This window comes from Galleria mellonella, unplaced genomic scaffold (assembly GCF_026898425.1).
Source record: "Galleria mellonella isolate WM207_F2 unplaced genomic scaffold, CSIRO_AGI_GalMel_v1 utg146, whole genome shotgun sequence".
NCBI classification, from domain to species: Eukaryota; Metazoa; Arthropoda; class Insecta; order Lepidoptera; family Pyralidae; genus Galleria; species Galleria mellonella.
Window position 1 is genome coordinate 2,598,833 of NW_026441999.1, and position 15,234 is coordinate 2,614,066.

Sequence of the window (15,234 nt, forward strand, 5' to 3'; positions counted from 1 at the left end):
AAACAAAGACGAGTTCCATCTCCTATCTCTGTTTTGCAAGTGGTTATAGATAGAAAACTTGACAGTCTACGGTAGTTATTAACGTGTGTGTACTCTATAGCTATACGCACTGAATGTTTAACTATAACTAATCTGTGCTCGATCAAAACAGGTCAAAATGTCGTCTCTTGCAAGGTGTGTTGATTTTATTTTCTAAATTATTATTTTCTACATTTCAGTTTTAGATACTATTTAGTTTTGAATCTAATTATTTTATTTCAGTACTTTGGTTTGATATTAAATATTATATTATAAATTATAAAACAACACGAATAATTAAATTCTATACACATACGAAGCTGCTAAGCTTCAGTTTTCGGTTAAATATAATGGAATTTCTTTAATTTACAGTTTATTGCCGGCCCCCACACAACAAGTTTGGGATCGCGATGATGAATTTAAAGCAAAACGTGTCGGGAGCGCCCTGGTTGTTTCACAAAGTAGTGTCCCACCTTATGGACAAAGAAAAGGATGGGTACCCCGCAATGCAGAAGATTTTGGTGGTATGTAATACAGTATTATTCCGTTCTAAATATTCCACAAAATGTATAGTTATAGATAAGTAGTACTTAGTGCATTATATAGGAAGAAACTGTTAAGTCAGTATTACCTAGTTCCACTATCAATATATGTTGGCGGGTACTTTTTAATGGGTGATGTTGAAATAGTAACCCTGCTCCGCTATCAGTACACACTGGCGGAGCACCAGTAAAGGATGATAGATGAGGATAAAAAGACAGGTCTGTTAGCCCATTGTGTTAGCCCACTTGGTTTTCGGCACAATGGTTTCCCGGGGGACCATGTTTAGGTTGACCTGGTTGGATATATTGCTAGCAATCCTTAGTCTCTATTATTAACAATCCCCTCTCCCCCTGGCAGGGTAATAATGAGTGATTATAGGTAAGGATGAAATCAGACCAGTTGGCCTATAGTTTCCAAGGGGAATATGGGTATCCACTAATGACAAACTTGCCAAGTTTCTTGATCAACTGCATGTAGTATAAAGAAACAACATCCATAAATCCCGATAATTAAATTTGTCATGTATTATGCTTGAAGGTACTTAGAAATATCCCATTTGGTTTTATATTATGTGAGTGAACATGCATGTTCTCCCAAATTTAGCATTCCCTGGCTAGTACACATTAGAATTCTTATATAATTTTTTATAGATGGAGGAGCATTCCCTGAGATCCATGTGGCTCAGTATCCCCTCAACATGGGTGCACGAGGCAAGGAGAGCACATCCAATTCCCTTGCAGTTCAGCTGGATGAATCGGGACATGTGAAATACTCTGCTATTGCACGACAGGGGCACAGTGCCGATAAGGTTAGTTTTTTGTTTATAGAAAATCATTATTATCATTTCTGAATCACTCGCATGAAAATGTTCAGATAATATTATATCACTGTTAAGTTAAAAGTAAGAAGCTGTTTAAAATGTAAATTACCTAAAGTCTTTATTCATGTGTAGAATTATGTTTACATCAAATTCAGGCAGGTTGACAACTGCAGTTAGTTTGTGTTGTAAATGCAAATTGCTGTACATAATGCAAATAAATTATAATATTTATTTATCTATGTAATGTAATTATTCTTTTTTTCAGGTCATCTACTCCAAACTCACAGACCTCCTGCCATCAGAAGTACTTGCAGAGGATGATCCATCTCTTCAGAAGCCCAATGAAGAGGATATACAAGAATTGACAGAGAAGACCAAACAAGCCTTGGAGAAGTTGACTAATGCCAAAATATCCGCCGCCATGCCAGTTAAAGCTGCCCCGAAAGCTGTGAGTTGACCTGTTTAGGTTACTATACTACAAATATTATAGCATATTTAGCAATATAGGGTATATTGCTAAATATGCTTTGTCAGGTCAGTGTCAGGTCAACCTCCTACAGTTCCTCATGGAAAACATTGTGATTGATTTATTGTCGAATTCATCATGATGGGCTAACTGACCTGCATTTTCATTTTCACCTATCATTCCTCACTGGTACCACGCCAGTGTATGCCGACAGTGCAGGCAGGGTAACCATTCCATTATCTTCCATTAAAAAAATATCTGTACCGCTCTGATGTTTATGCCTTATGTATATTGGATTCCGCAGGACAATGATGTAGGAAAAAAAGTTCATCACTTATTTCAATATTGATCATATCATTCAGATATCTATATTTATATCAATCGGGCTCTTCATTACGCTATTATATATTGAATAACCTATATTTAATATATTCATTATAGAGCCAATATATAGATATTGTAACTACGATAAATAGATATTGCTATATTTTACCCATCCCTAATTACTAGGTGTTCACTGTTGATCTCTAGGATAAAGAACTTTTAGGCTAGGGAGTGGTGAATGGTATTGTTTAAATCATAAATTCTCAAACTATTTTGGCCCAGGAACTCTTTTTCTGAAATGAAATGTACTTTGGACCCCCATAGTCAATTACTTTTTATTTTAAAATGTATATTTAATTTTAACCAGGTATTATTTTTATCTTTAGCTATACAATTTTAACTGTCAAACATTCTATAGTTTTCTTTCAGCTTCTCAAAGGTTGATTGTAAGAGATCCCTCTATGGGATAAATCTGCCATTGTGTATTGAACCTTTTTGTCTGTCCAATATAAATTATAAAGATTTTATAATACAATACAACCATATAAACGCAGCTATTTCACTAATGGTACAGTGTTACTTTTGTAGAAAACTTCTGTACAAAGTCTCCTTCTGGTTGGGGTTTTAATTCGTGTTTTCTGTCTCATATATACTTTAACTTTTTTTTACTGTAAATTTCTTTTTGTCCCTTACTTCCTTATTCATGAAAATGTCAAACATCTCACAAGGTTTTGTCTCTTTTACTACTAAATTCCCAATTTGGTAAAAATAATAAAACAGTGTAATAGTTACATTTTTAGGTTTTAATTTTGATATTGTTATTTTAACCTTAATTTTTTTTTTATTTTTATACAACTTAGAATGGCAAACAAGCTGATGGTCCACCTGATAGAAAGTGGTAACCGTCGTCTATAGACATGAGCAGTACCGTGGACATAACAGAGTATACTGTTTCGCCTATGATACCCCCCATGTGTTGCCATTCCTGAGGACTCAGGTGTTATTCCTCCATACCCAGTAAATTCACGCCATGTCCCACCCTTCAAACCGAAACACAGCCATGCAAACACAACTGCTTTAAGCAACGTATGGCGCGGTTGATATGCTTATAAACGCCTGCAACACTAATGGTGTCACGTGCACGTTGTCGACCCTGAAGAAACCTTAATATAACCTTTTTGAAGAAACTTATACTATAGTCTCTAAAGAAACCTCTGCAAGGAGCTCATTCCACAGCCTAAGCGTTCTGTTATACCTATACCCTAGCACTGTACGGGTTTTTTTTTTATGGGTGAAAATGGTATGGTAACCCCGCCTGCGCTAACGGGATACGCTGGCGGAGCACCAGTGAAGGGCGATCGATGAGAATGAAAACAGGTCAGTTAGCCCATCATGATGAATTCATCAGGAATTAACCATGATAGTTTCCAGGGAGAACCGCCAGGAGGTCGACCTGGTTGGGTATATTGCTAGCAATGGGATTCTCAGTCTCCATTACTAACAATCCCTTTTCCCCCACACTGTACGGGTTAGTGCTGCGTTGGCGTTCTGCCCACCTTGGTCAGCATTTCTGCTCCTCTTGACAATCAATGGCCATTTTTAAGTGAGTCTGCCTCGAGCCTTCAAAGTGAACGGTTACCTAAGGACATACGCAACTATTTGTCCTAAGTTCTTTATTTTAATTAAACTATCGCGAGTATACCCAGTTTTTTTTTTTTTTTAATCTAATTGAAGAAATCCATATAACAGTTCCCAGGAGAAAATTCCTCAGAACTGCACTGTACATGACCATTGAGGTACATGACATGTGAGTATGAATTCCCTGTCGATGGTGAGCTGTGTGATGATAAAAGGTGGCTGTAGCTTTGTATTTATCATTATAAATACTAAGAACTTATAATTCGAGCGCGTTAATAGTTATCCAATGTTTTAGGCGCCCGCGCAGTACATCAGGTATACGCCGGCGCAGCAAGGCGGCGCATTCAACTCCGGCGCCAAGCAGAGGGTCATCAGGTATGTTCTTGCAATGAAGTTGCTCTGTCTATTTCTTCTACTAATTATTTACAAGGCACAATCGAAATAATTACGGTCCTTTCAATAAAGGTATCTTTTAATATAGTTAAAGATTATTTAAAAAATAAAATAATAATAATAATAATAATTCTTTAATAAAGGCAACCAGGGCCCACAAAATTTTAACAATATTAATTTGCACCCACTATAAATTATTATATCAAATTTTAAATTACTTTTTTTTACATTTATAAATAAATAACATTAACTTAACCTACTTTTTTTTATGTTAGCCAGTATGTGAATCATTCTGCAACGATTCAAATACATTTTGCAGTCTGGATTATTTAAACACAATCAAATCTTTCCTATTTATAATGTAACCCTCTTATTCATAACAAACTTATTTTAGCTAATAAACTGTTTTGTCTCTTTCTTTGATGTTAAATTCTTAATATATAATAGATTTGTGATAGATTTTAGTTTATATGAATCCTTATCCCCTCTCCCTGGGTTTTTGATGGGTGAAAATGGTATGGTAATCTCGCATGCGTTAACGAGATACGCTGGCGGAGCACCAGTGAAGGGTGATAGATGAGAATGAAAACAGGCCAGTTAGCCCATCATGATGAATTCATCAGGAATTAACCATGATAGTTTCCAGGGGGTACCGCGAGGAGGTCAACCCGGTTGGGTATATTGCTAGCAATTGGATTCTCAGTCTCCATTACTAACAATCCCTTCCCCCCCCCCTCCTCTCTGGGTTAGTATAGACAAGAACCTTTTTACTTATTATATAATGGTAAATTACTTATTGGAAAAAACAAATATGCCAAGTATATAATAGTATTATACGGATATTATTCAGAATGGTGGAGGCGCAGGTGGACCCGATGGAGCCGCCGCGCTTCCAGATCAACAAGAAGATCCCGCGCGCGGCGCCGTCGCCGCCCGCGCCCGTGCTGCACTCGCCGCCGCGCCGCGTCTCCGTCAAGCAGCAGCGCGACTGGAAGGTGCCGCCCTGCGTCTCGCACTGGAAGAACGCCAAAGGTGAACTCGACCAAACTCACTGTCGCCGTGTCTGCCCCGGCATACAATGGCCCTTGGGTGTCGTAAGAGACGGTTGAGGGAGGGCGAGGGATGGGCAACTGCGTCCCTCTTAAAACATCTCCGAAGGCCTAACTGCGGTTGTCAACTCATCTGCTAAGTGGCAACTACTGGCAAAAATCCCCTTATGGGGAAGACTGTAGTAGAAGGAAGTAATTAAATATGAAAAAACCTACTTCAATTCTGACATAACTAATTGTTTTGATCAAAACAACTAAACCAAGTTTGATAAAATTTCTATGGAACTAATCTGTAAGTTTCACATCTATCACCTGGTACTCTGGAGATGGTTATAGGCTACTTTTTCTCCCTGAACATATCTCGGCCATGAGAACGAAGTCGCAGGTAAAAGCTACTACATATATATGGACAGAATGCTTGACTACATTCTAGAAAGTTTATGAACGTGTTTGCTGCTTTATTACTCTTAAATGGCTAAACGAATTTGTATTAAATTTTGTACAGTGGCAGGTATATAACCTATGATACTTAGTATACTGATGCACGCGAGCAAAGCAGTGCAAACAGCTAGTCGCTAGGCGGTCTTATCGCTAGGACTGTTAGTCTTGTAAGACCGCCTAGTGACTAGCCTTTTGTAACCTTTATTTATATATTTTAATCTGTATTTTATGCTACTGTATTTGACTTGATTATATATTTTAAAAATTTTGGGGTAAGAAAGAGTTAAATAGATAATTAAAATATCAATGTGTACTTACGAATCTTGTAACATTAAAATTTATGTTTGGTTTTCAGGTTACACAATACCACTAGACAAACGTCTGGCGGCGGACGGGCGCGGACTCCAGCAAGTTCACATAAACGAGAACTTCTCCAAGCTGGCTGAGGCGTTATACATAGCCGACAGGAAGGCGAGAGAAGCGGTCGAGGCGAGAGCACAGCTGGAGAGGAGACTGGCGCAACGCGAGAAAGAGAAGAAAGAGGAACACCTGAGGATGTTGGCGCAGAGGGCCAGGGATCATAGGGCTGGTGAGTTCATTAATATGTTCGGAGGAAATAAGTATAACAACTAACTATATCTAATCACCACCGTACAACCCGCCACAAACTAAAGTTCCATCCCAATCATCTGGACGAGTGGCGGTCTTCCACCGTGCGTTTTTCAAGGCACTTTCTTCCACGCACAACCATTCTTTGGAATCAACTTCCAGCAGCAGTATTTCCGAACCGATACGACAACATAACCTTCAAGAAAAGAGTATATTCCTTTTTAAAAGGCCGGCAGCACACCTGCAATGCCGCTGGTGTTGTGGGTGATCATGGGCGGCGGTAGTCACTTACCATCAGGTGAGCCGCATGTTCGTTTGCCCCCTGTGTTGTAAAAAAAATCACATATATACAGAAGGTAAATATTAAAAATAAAGGAATATGTAGAAATTAATATATAAAAACGGAAATTAGAATTGCCAGAGGAGAGCAATCGAGATGGAGAGAATGACAGCAGAAACGAATGTAAGAAGTAAACATCACTGTCATGTCTGTACGACCAGTCTGTAAGAAAGAAAGAAGTGAAATATCTATGTACAATCAAATTAACCTACTTGATGGAAAAGAAAGTAATGATGTTGATATGTGGCTATGAAGTGAATTATGTACAATATTTATTTACAGACGCTACAAATTAATTATTTAATATCATCATCTGTTACATTGCCATGCATGGTGGTTGTGTTGGCAACCACAGTTAGGATTTGGTGATGTTTTAAGAGGGATGTTGCTGCCCATCCTTCAATCATTGAGTTCTTCTAGTCTCATTAATAGCTTCTTATAATGTTCATGGAAAATAAAGGAAAATGGTTCACCCATTCTATGTCTGGATCACACAGTTTCGCTTCTTGGCCTTTTGGCTAAGATCAAAGTATAGTATTTGTTCTTTTCAATTTAATATTTTTTAATGTGATAATATTTATTTATTTAATACTTTATTGTACACACTAGTTATAAAAATATGACAGAGGTAATCAAAAGTACAAAGGCGAGCTTAACTCTGATAGTTTTCTTCCAACAACACCCAAAGTGGAAAGAAGCATCAATGTCAGTGGATACAGCAGTGTACAATTTTTAAATAGACAAAATTATCTGATTTTTTTTCTCAAGAGAAGAGCAAAATATATATAATTATTAGCATTGTCAACCGTCCGTATTTCAAAATCCATTACAAATTTCAATGTCTTCTTGGGACAAGTCGTGTCTTGGGATTTACGAAAATGCATATATTTTAATTCTAAAATCTGACTGATGTCCGTAACTTCAAAAAGTCGAATCGTTATCTATGTTTAACTACTGTTTTGTCTCATTAAACGTGTTAAAACAAAAAATATGATTTTAAGTTCTAATCAAATGAAATACAACAAAAAAAGGCGGTGTAATTTATTTGTTACGGATGAAAAAGAGAAATGTAAATGTTGTTGAGTAGTGAGTAGTGAGTGATAGTCGTGCGGCGCGGGGTGTTGCAGGCATCCGCGGGCCGGAGGAGGAGGCGGCGGCGGAGGAGGGCGAGGCGCTGTCGGCGGCCGAGCGCGACCAGCTGCGCGCGCAGCGCCACCGCGAGCGGCAGCGCGACCGCAACCTCGCGCGCGCCGCGCCCGACAAGAGGTGCTGCCGCCGCCGTGCCATACATTCTGACCATCCCAGCCATTCTGGCCTCCCCAACTATATCTGCCAGCTTTTCTAATCATCTCGATTCGAGCATCAATGAAAGATGATACGTGAAAATGAAAACAAGTCACTTAATCCATTACGAATTCATCAAGAGTCAACCAAAATGGTTTTCAACAAGAATACTTAGAGGTCGACCTAGTCGCTAAATTACAATATCATGTACAATGATGACGGCTTAGAAACCCTTGGCGACAAGAGAGAGGGAAGGGATTGGTAAATATGCAGACTACCAGTCCCATTACCAGCAATATACCCTGTCAGGTCGACCTCCACGCGGTCCCCCCTGGAAATCGTCATGCTGAATTCCAGGTGTTTTCATCACGATAACCTAATAGACCTGCCTTTTCATTTTCACTTATCATCCCTCACTAGTGCCTCACATGTTGGAGACCATTCCGTTATCAGTCATTAAAAGGAAAACCTTGACAACAGGGGGCGTCACTCTCGCACAATTAGAAATAATCTGTATTTATAAGAATAGTACGAAATACATTTGCAACATAAATATTTTATTGCCTGAACAGTAGTTAATTTGGCCTCTGGCCGCAACAGAATATCAGTGCTTTGCTCTTTTGAGGGCGAATCAATAAATTGAGTTATGGCACACGCACAAAAGAAAAAATTGTACTTGGCTTTATGTATTTTTTTTTTAATCATATATGTTATCTCGCATTTTATGTATATCTATGTATATTCTAATTTGTGCGCTGTAAGTAATGCAAATAAACACCGTACAACCCGCCACAAACTAAAGTTTCATCCCAACCATCTGGACGAGTGGCGGTCTTCCACTGTGCATTTTTCAAGGCACTTTCTTCCACGCACAACCATTCTTTGGAATCAACTTCCAGCAGCAGTACTTCTGAACCGATACGACAACAAAACCTACAAGAAATAAGTATATTCCTTTTTAAAAGGCCGGCAGCACACCTGCAATGCCGTTGGTGTTGTGGGTGATCATGGGCGGCGGTAGTCACTTACCATCAGGTGAGCCGCATGCTCGTTTGCCCCCTGTGTTGTAAAAAAAAAAACTTAATTGAACAACACCCATACTAATTACGTTTATAACATAGTTGTTTTCATTACCAGGTCGAAGCTGGTGAAGGACCGTGAGAGAGACATCTCCGAGCAAATCGCGCTGGGGATGCCCGCCAAGACCAACCAGGGCGGCGAGGGCATGTTCGACCAGCGGCTCTTCAACAACAGCAAGGGAATGGACAGCGGTCAGTTGGATTCCATAATATCCTATCCTACTAATTTGTTATAAGACGCTGATAAGAGACATAAGAGATCTTTAAAAAAATTTATACATCTACCATAATTATAAGATGTTTCCTATCGTGAAGCAGTTGTGTTTGCATGGCTGTGTTTCGGTTTGAAGGGTGGGATATGGCAGTGGATTTACTGGGTACAGAGGAATAACACCTGAGTCCTCAGAGTATCATGGGCGTAACAGTATACTCTGTTATGTCCATGGTACTGCTCATGTCTATAGGCGACGGTTACCACTTTTCATCAGGTGGGCCGTCAGCTTGTTTGCTATTTTAAGTTGCATAAAAATATAAGGGATATAATAGGAGTACAATAATAGGGAGGGAGGAGTAAGAAATGATAAATGAGGATGAAGCAGATTCGTCACGACGGGCTAACTAGCCCGTCGTGACGAATTCAACAATAAATCAATCAATGGTTTCCAGGGGGAACCGCGTGGAGGTCGACCTGACAGAGCATATAGCTAGCAATTGGATTGCTAATCTCTATTAATCACAATCCCTTATCTTCCCATGTAATGACATTTACAAACATACTTTTGGTAGTGGAATTAAACAAAATAATTTTAGTTGAATGAATATAACATTATTTCATTCACAGGTTACGGTGATGACGAGGCATATACGGTATATGATAAACCGTGGCGTAACCAGGATTCCGTGGGCGCTCACATCTACCGGCCGACCCGGCACGCGGACAAGGATAACTACGGTGGCGACATCGACTCTATCGTCAACCAGCGCAGGTAATAATTTAGAACTACATTTCAAACAAGTTTATTGCATACTTGATGGCAGGAATAAAGACCGTCTTTAATAGCCTTAAAGCAATGATATTTGTAGAATGTAAATGTTTATTAATACAGTAATTTTTAAAAGAAAAGTATAAATAAACAAGTACAGAAGGAGAACAATAGAAAAAAATAAAAAAAGGTATAAGTATTAACCCTACAATGCATGATTTTTTTAAATCGTGTCAAAAAAATATATGTGGTTCTATATAGTGTCTAGACATAGTAAATGATAATAATAACAATTAAAATTCATTGATTTTGTAGATATTTAGTTTTTCAATTCTGTTCCATATGTGGTACTGTATGCATTAACACTAATATTTGGATTTTAATTAGGAACAATGAACATAATCATATATTTAGTTTTACATTAAGAATAGCTTTATTTATGAATGAAATTTATTAAAATAATTATTGTCTTTGTTTAAACACAACTTAACACAACACTTTTCGCAAAATATATATGTATTTCCTTTACATTGTGGATACTTATAGCATTGTCTCTTCTCATTCCATATAGGAAGATGATCAAATTTATCAAATCTTACATCTCGAGGGGGAAAGATTACTCTTTTTTTCTTCTTCTCGATCATGTCGTCTGTGGTAGAAGGCGATCTTACTCTTTTTCTTTGTAACGATGGACCACTCATACAAAGTCTTTTAGCGATTTCCAGTTTAAAATGTTTTAAGTCATTCTTCTATTCTCTTACCCTTTTGTGCAGCAGCCAGCAATTTATGGTGACAATGTCTAGAAAATGTTAAAATAAACGCAGATACCATCTTTTAGTATGTATTTTTATTTTATACTTTCCAAGAAAGAACTCCAAAACTGGCATAGTGAAAAAACTTCTACTTTGGTGTCATGACGTACTTGGCCCTGAAATGCTAGCTTGAGAATTTGTTGATTTTTCATTCTCATTTTCAGCGAAGGTAGTACCACAATTAGTAGAAGAAAATGATGCATACCTGGTAGGCTCAATATAATTTTAAGAGTCATTATCTTTATTCATTTGGTGCAAGTTTTCTCTGATTCTCGCCATGTTATCATCATTTTCCACACCCAAAAAGCCTTGACCGTCTGCATTCCCTGACGGTATACCTAAATACTGCTCAATCAACTCGTTAGATAATACCTTTTTCACCATAATCTGTAATAAAATCCAACCGAAACAAAATGTTAGAAGTGAACTAATGCATGATGTGCCATATCTGGTACTCTTAAATAAGTTGATATGTTAGAACATAAAACAGTAATATTTCAAAAAATTACTTACCTTCATTTAATATACACTATTTCCAATGTAAATGTATTTTTTCCGCTTCCAAATATTCAAAAAGCTATTTTTTTAAGAATGTTCGCGTCGATCTTTGAAATTGTGTACGAAATACAATATCAATCGATAGCTAACACGTACTGGTGACAATTGCCGTTACTAAACCGTTGCTAAATGTATAAAGATTATTCTGTCGGTCGACAAATGACGCTAGGTGTCTTTAAACGAACAGTAGACTTAATTATTTTATTTGACCAGATATGGTACAGAATGCATTGTAGGGTTAAGACGACATGTATGTGCTTTGGCGCCAACAACATTCCTTGCGATATACGCATGCGCGGCCTGGGCGCGCATACGAGTAGGTACAACAAACAAGCTGCGTTCGCGACCGGCCGTAATACACACATATATATATATATATATATATATATATATATATATATATATATATATATTTTTTTTTTTTTTTTTTTTTTGGTAGGCAGAGAGATGAGAGTACAAAGGGCTTTTGTCATTATACACTTACATAATTCTTCGGAGACTTGTAAGCGTTATATATATATATATATATATATATATATATATATATATATATATATATATATATATATATATATATATATATATATCAAATACACTTTTATGTCATTTTATTTCAAAGTCGTAGTAACTAGTAGTATGTATTTCTCTCTTTTCTCTTTCACACTTTACTAAATTGCCAAAGTAATAGAATATTCTGTCTTTTTCAAATGACTTCAAAAAAATAGAAGGTTCCCTTTTCGGTTGTATTTTTTATTATTATTTTTACTTAAATATATATATTATCAAAACTGAATCGGTAGTCTAGTTTTAAAATCAAAATTTTTGCCAAACTGAAGTCTTATCGTCATAGTCGTAGAATACTAACGGATCTGACGAATATTACATATAAAGATCCGTCAGTATTCTACGACTATGACGTTATGTTGAAATACAAAGTTTAAATTTTTTTTGTTATGCAACTTAGAATGGCAAACAAGCTGACGGCCCACCTGATGGAAAGCGGTAACCGTCGCCTATAAACTTTATGCGTAAATTTAATTTGTCATATTGTTTGCATTAGATTCGTGGCCGACAAGGAGTTTGCAGGTACCAGCAGTACTAACACGCGGTCCGGACCGGTGCAGTTCGAAAAGGACGCACCGCACACTAGAGAGGAACAGCCCGTGAGTATATTGCATTCACCTTTTAACCGACTTCAAATAAGGCCACAGTTATTAAATAAGAAATTAAACTAAATCTATTGCGATGAATGTGGTAAAATTTTTAGTACTTCTAAAGCAATAAATAATACATTACCAGAAGGAGACTTTGTACAAAAGTCGTTTGCTTGGCCACCTCTGTCCCAGTCGTGTTTCTACCGTGAAGCAGTTGTTTGCATGGTTGTGTTTCGGTTTGAAGGGTAGGATATGGCAGTGAATTTACAGGGTACAGAGGAATAACACCTGAGTCCTCAGGAATGGCAACGTTTGCCATTCTAAGTTGTATAAAAAAAATTCTTTAAATTCAGCAGCATTTTATCATTTTTTTTTATACAACTTAGAATAGCAAACAAGCTGACGGTCCACCTGATGGAAAGTGGTAACCGTCGCCTATAGACATGAGCAGTATGGTACTGCTAACTAGGCTAACTGATCTGCCTTTTTACTCTCACTTATCACCTCTCACTGGTGCCCCGCCAGTGTATACTGATAGCGCAGGTTACCATACTATTTTTATCCATAACAAAAAAAACTAGCAAGAACCCATAACTAACAATCCCTTTACCCCCTTACGAGTAGTTAAATGTAAATATTGTTTACAGACGCGCAGCCAACCAGACGCGGACTTCGATCCGTTCGGTCTAGATCGGTTCTTGACCGAGGCCAAGCGGGCGGACAAGTCCGGCCGCAAGCGGGACCACCACGACCGCCACGATCAGCACGGGAAGAAGAGGCGCGACTAGACACATTGGTTGGTATAGACCTACTATTTTTTTAATGGATAAAATGGAATGATAATTGTGGTATAGGGCTGGCAGAGCATTAATGAGAAATGAGAACGCATAGAAAAGATAGTTAAAGGCTGATAATGACAATGATGTTTGTGATACTAAAGGCCAATCAGTTTTGCCGTCTGCTTTTTGAATATATAGTTTTCCCAATGACTTTGACTGCGTGACTGAGATTACAAAGTAGTCTATGTACTTCTTTTTTCAAAATACTAGAGGGAGACTGTACAAAAGTCGATTGCTTGGGTACCTTTGTCCCATTCGTGTTTCTACCGTGAAGCAGTTGTGTTTGCATGGCTGTGTTTCGGTTTGAAGGGTGGGATATGGCGTGAATTTACTGGGTACAGAGGAATAACAACCAAGTCCTCAGGAATAGCAACGCATGGGGGGTATCATGGGCGAAATAGTATACTCTGTTATATCCATGGCACTGCTCATGTCTATAGGCGACGGTTACCACTTTCCATCAGGTGGGCCGTCAGCTTGTTTGCCATTCTAAGTTGTATAAAATTGTTTCCAAGAAGTCTTTTTTCTACATTCTTAAGTTGTTTTTATTTTTGTTCCAGACACTGGACAGCTTGTATACATCGCACGTTATCTGTATTGTTCATAGATATAAGACTGTAATAAATTTTTATTGTATGAAAATGATTTTTATGAATAAAAAATATTTGATGGAATGACATAAAAGGGTATTATTATATCAGCTGTTAACTGTCCTTTACTGAACACAGGCCTTCCCCATAAAAGAGGATTTTGCCAGTAGTTGCCACGCTTGGCATGAGGATTGGTAACCACAGATAGGCTTTGACGATGTTTATAAAGGGACGCTACTGTCCATCCCTTGAACATTAAATTCCATAAGTCGCCTCTTACGATACCTACCAGAAAGGGAACTATGCCGGGACCACACGGCATAAAAATAAATCGCCATCATTATTTATCTATTCTCTATTGAACATAGGTTTCTCCCATAGGCCACCATAAGGAACGGTCCAGTCCCACTTTCATCGACTGTCCTTGAGGTCGTCGATGTTGACCGATCGAAGTTGACCCCTGTCACTTGAGGTCGTCGCTCTATTTAGTGCGATTTGTCCTACAATTGTGCATGGACGGGGTCGCCACTCAAGAACCTTTCTTCCCCATTTGTTGTCAGTTACCAACCCATTATACCCAGGTGTAACCAACCCATTATCACTTCAACTTGCCTATCGTTCAAACTATGTTGGTCACTTCGAATATTGTGGATATCTTCATTTACGATTCTATCATACAAACTCCGAGCACAGTCTTTTCCATAGCTCGCCGAGTAACTTGAAAGATCTGCATACTGCCAACCGTATAGGAATGACCAGTGAAGATATGTAGCTGCAAATGAAATCGACTAACCAAGGAGGTCAGTCGATTCATGGAGGAAAGGAATTGTTAGTAATGAGGTTTAACAAGCCCATTGCTAGCGATACACAGTGGTTAATTCTTGTTCAATTAATCACTATGGACTAACTGACCTGCCTTCACCCTCACCTGTCATCCTTCACTGGTATGCCGCCAGCGTATACTAACAGCGCAGATACCATTCCATCTTCACCAATTAAAAAAATCACATAAACCTACTTTAGTTATTGAACCTGTTTTGTCTCTTTTGAGTTAAATTCTCAGTTTTAATATTTTCTCTCTCACTACACCGAGTTGACTTGAAGAGATCTCTTTTAAAGATAAGCCCACCATTGCTAATAAGTTGTTAAACTTGTCACTGTATCTTTTTATTTTTCAAGTGCTATATATAAATAATACTCATTAATTCCATAACAATGTGACCCATTCTGTGGTGCCATTTCTCTGAATTTATTTTTTAACATTATATTTTAAATAGATAATATCACGAAATTA

General features: G+C 37.9%; 1 protein-coding gene and 1 pseudogene across 1 annotated transcript; both read left to right on the forward strand.

The window, feature by feature from the left end:
- The first annotated feature begins 11 nt into the window (after positions 1 to 11).
- On the forward strand, positions 12 to 14,034 carry LOC113523199 (puff-specific protein Bx42). Its single transcript, XM_052891970.1, has 13 exons — positions 12 to 174; positions 391 to 542; positions 1,212 to 1,369; positions 1,647 to 1,829; positions 4,105 to 4,184; positions 5,053 to 5,234; positions 6,048 to 6,281; positions 7,769 to 7,907; positions 9,063 to 9,196; positions 9,846 to 9,990; positions 12,418 to 12,520; positions 13,159 to 13,307; positions 13,911 to 14,034. The coding sequence occupies exons 1-12, from the start codon at positions 158 to 160 to the stop codon at positions 13,297 to 13,299; spliced, it is 1,668 nt and encodes a 555-aa protein (XP_052747930.1). The 5' UTR covers positions 12 to 157; the 3' UTR covers positions 13,300 to 13,307; positions 13,911 to 14,034.
- On the forward strand, positions 7,140 to 7,250 carry LOC113513114 (U2 spliceosomal RNA; annotated as a pseudogene).
- Positions 14,035 to 15,234: the final 1,200 nt, after the last annotated feature.

Coding starts and splice junctions, on each gene's coding strand:
- LOC113523199 (XM_052891970.1), top strand. Junction 5,235..6,047: donor GCACTGGAAGAACGCCAAAG/GTGAACTCGACC, acceptor TTTGGTTTTCAG/GTTACACAATACCACTAGAC. Junction 9,197..9,845: donor CAGCAAGGGAATGGACAGCG/GTCAGTTGGATT, acceptor TTTCATTCACAG/GTTACGGTGATGACGAGGCA.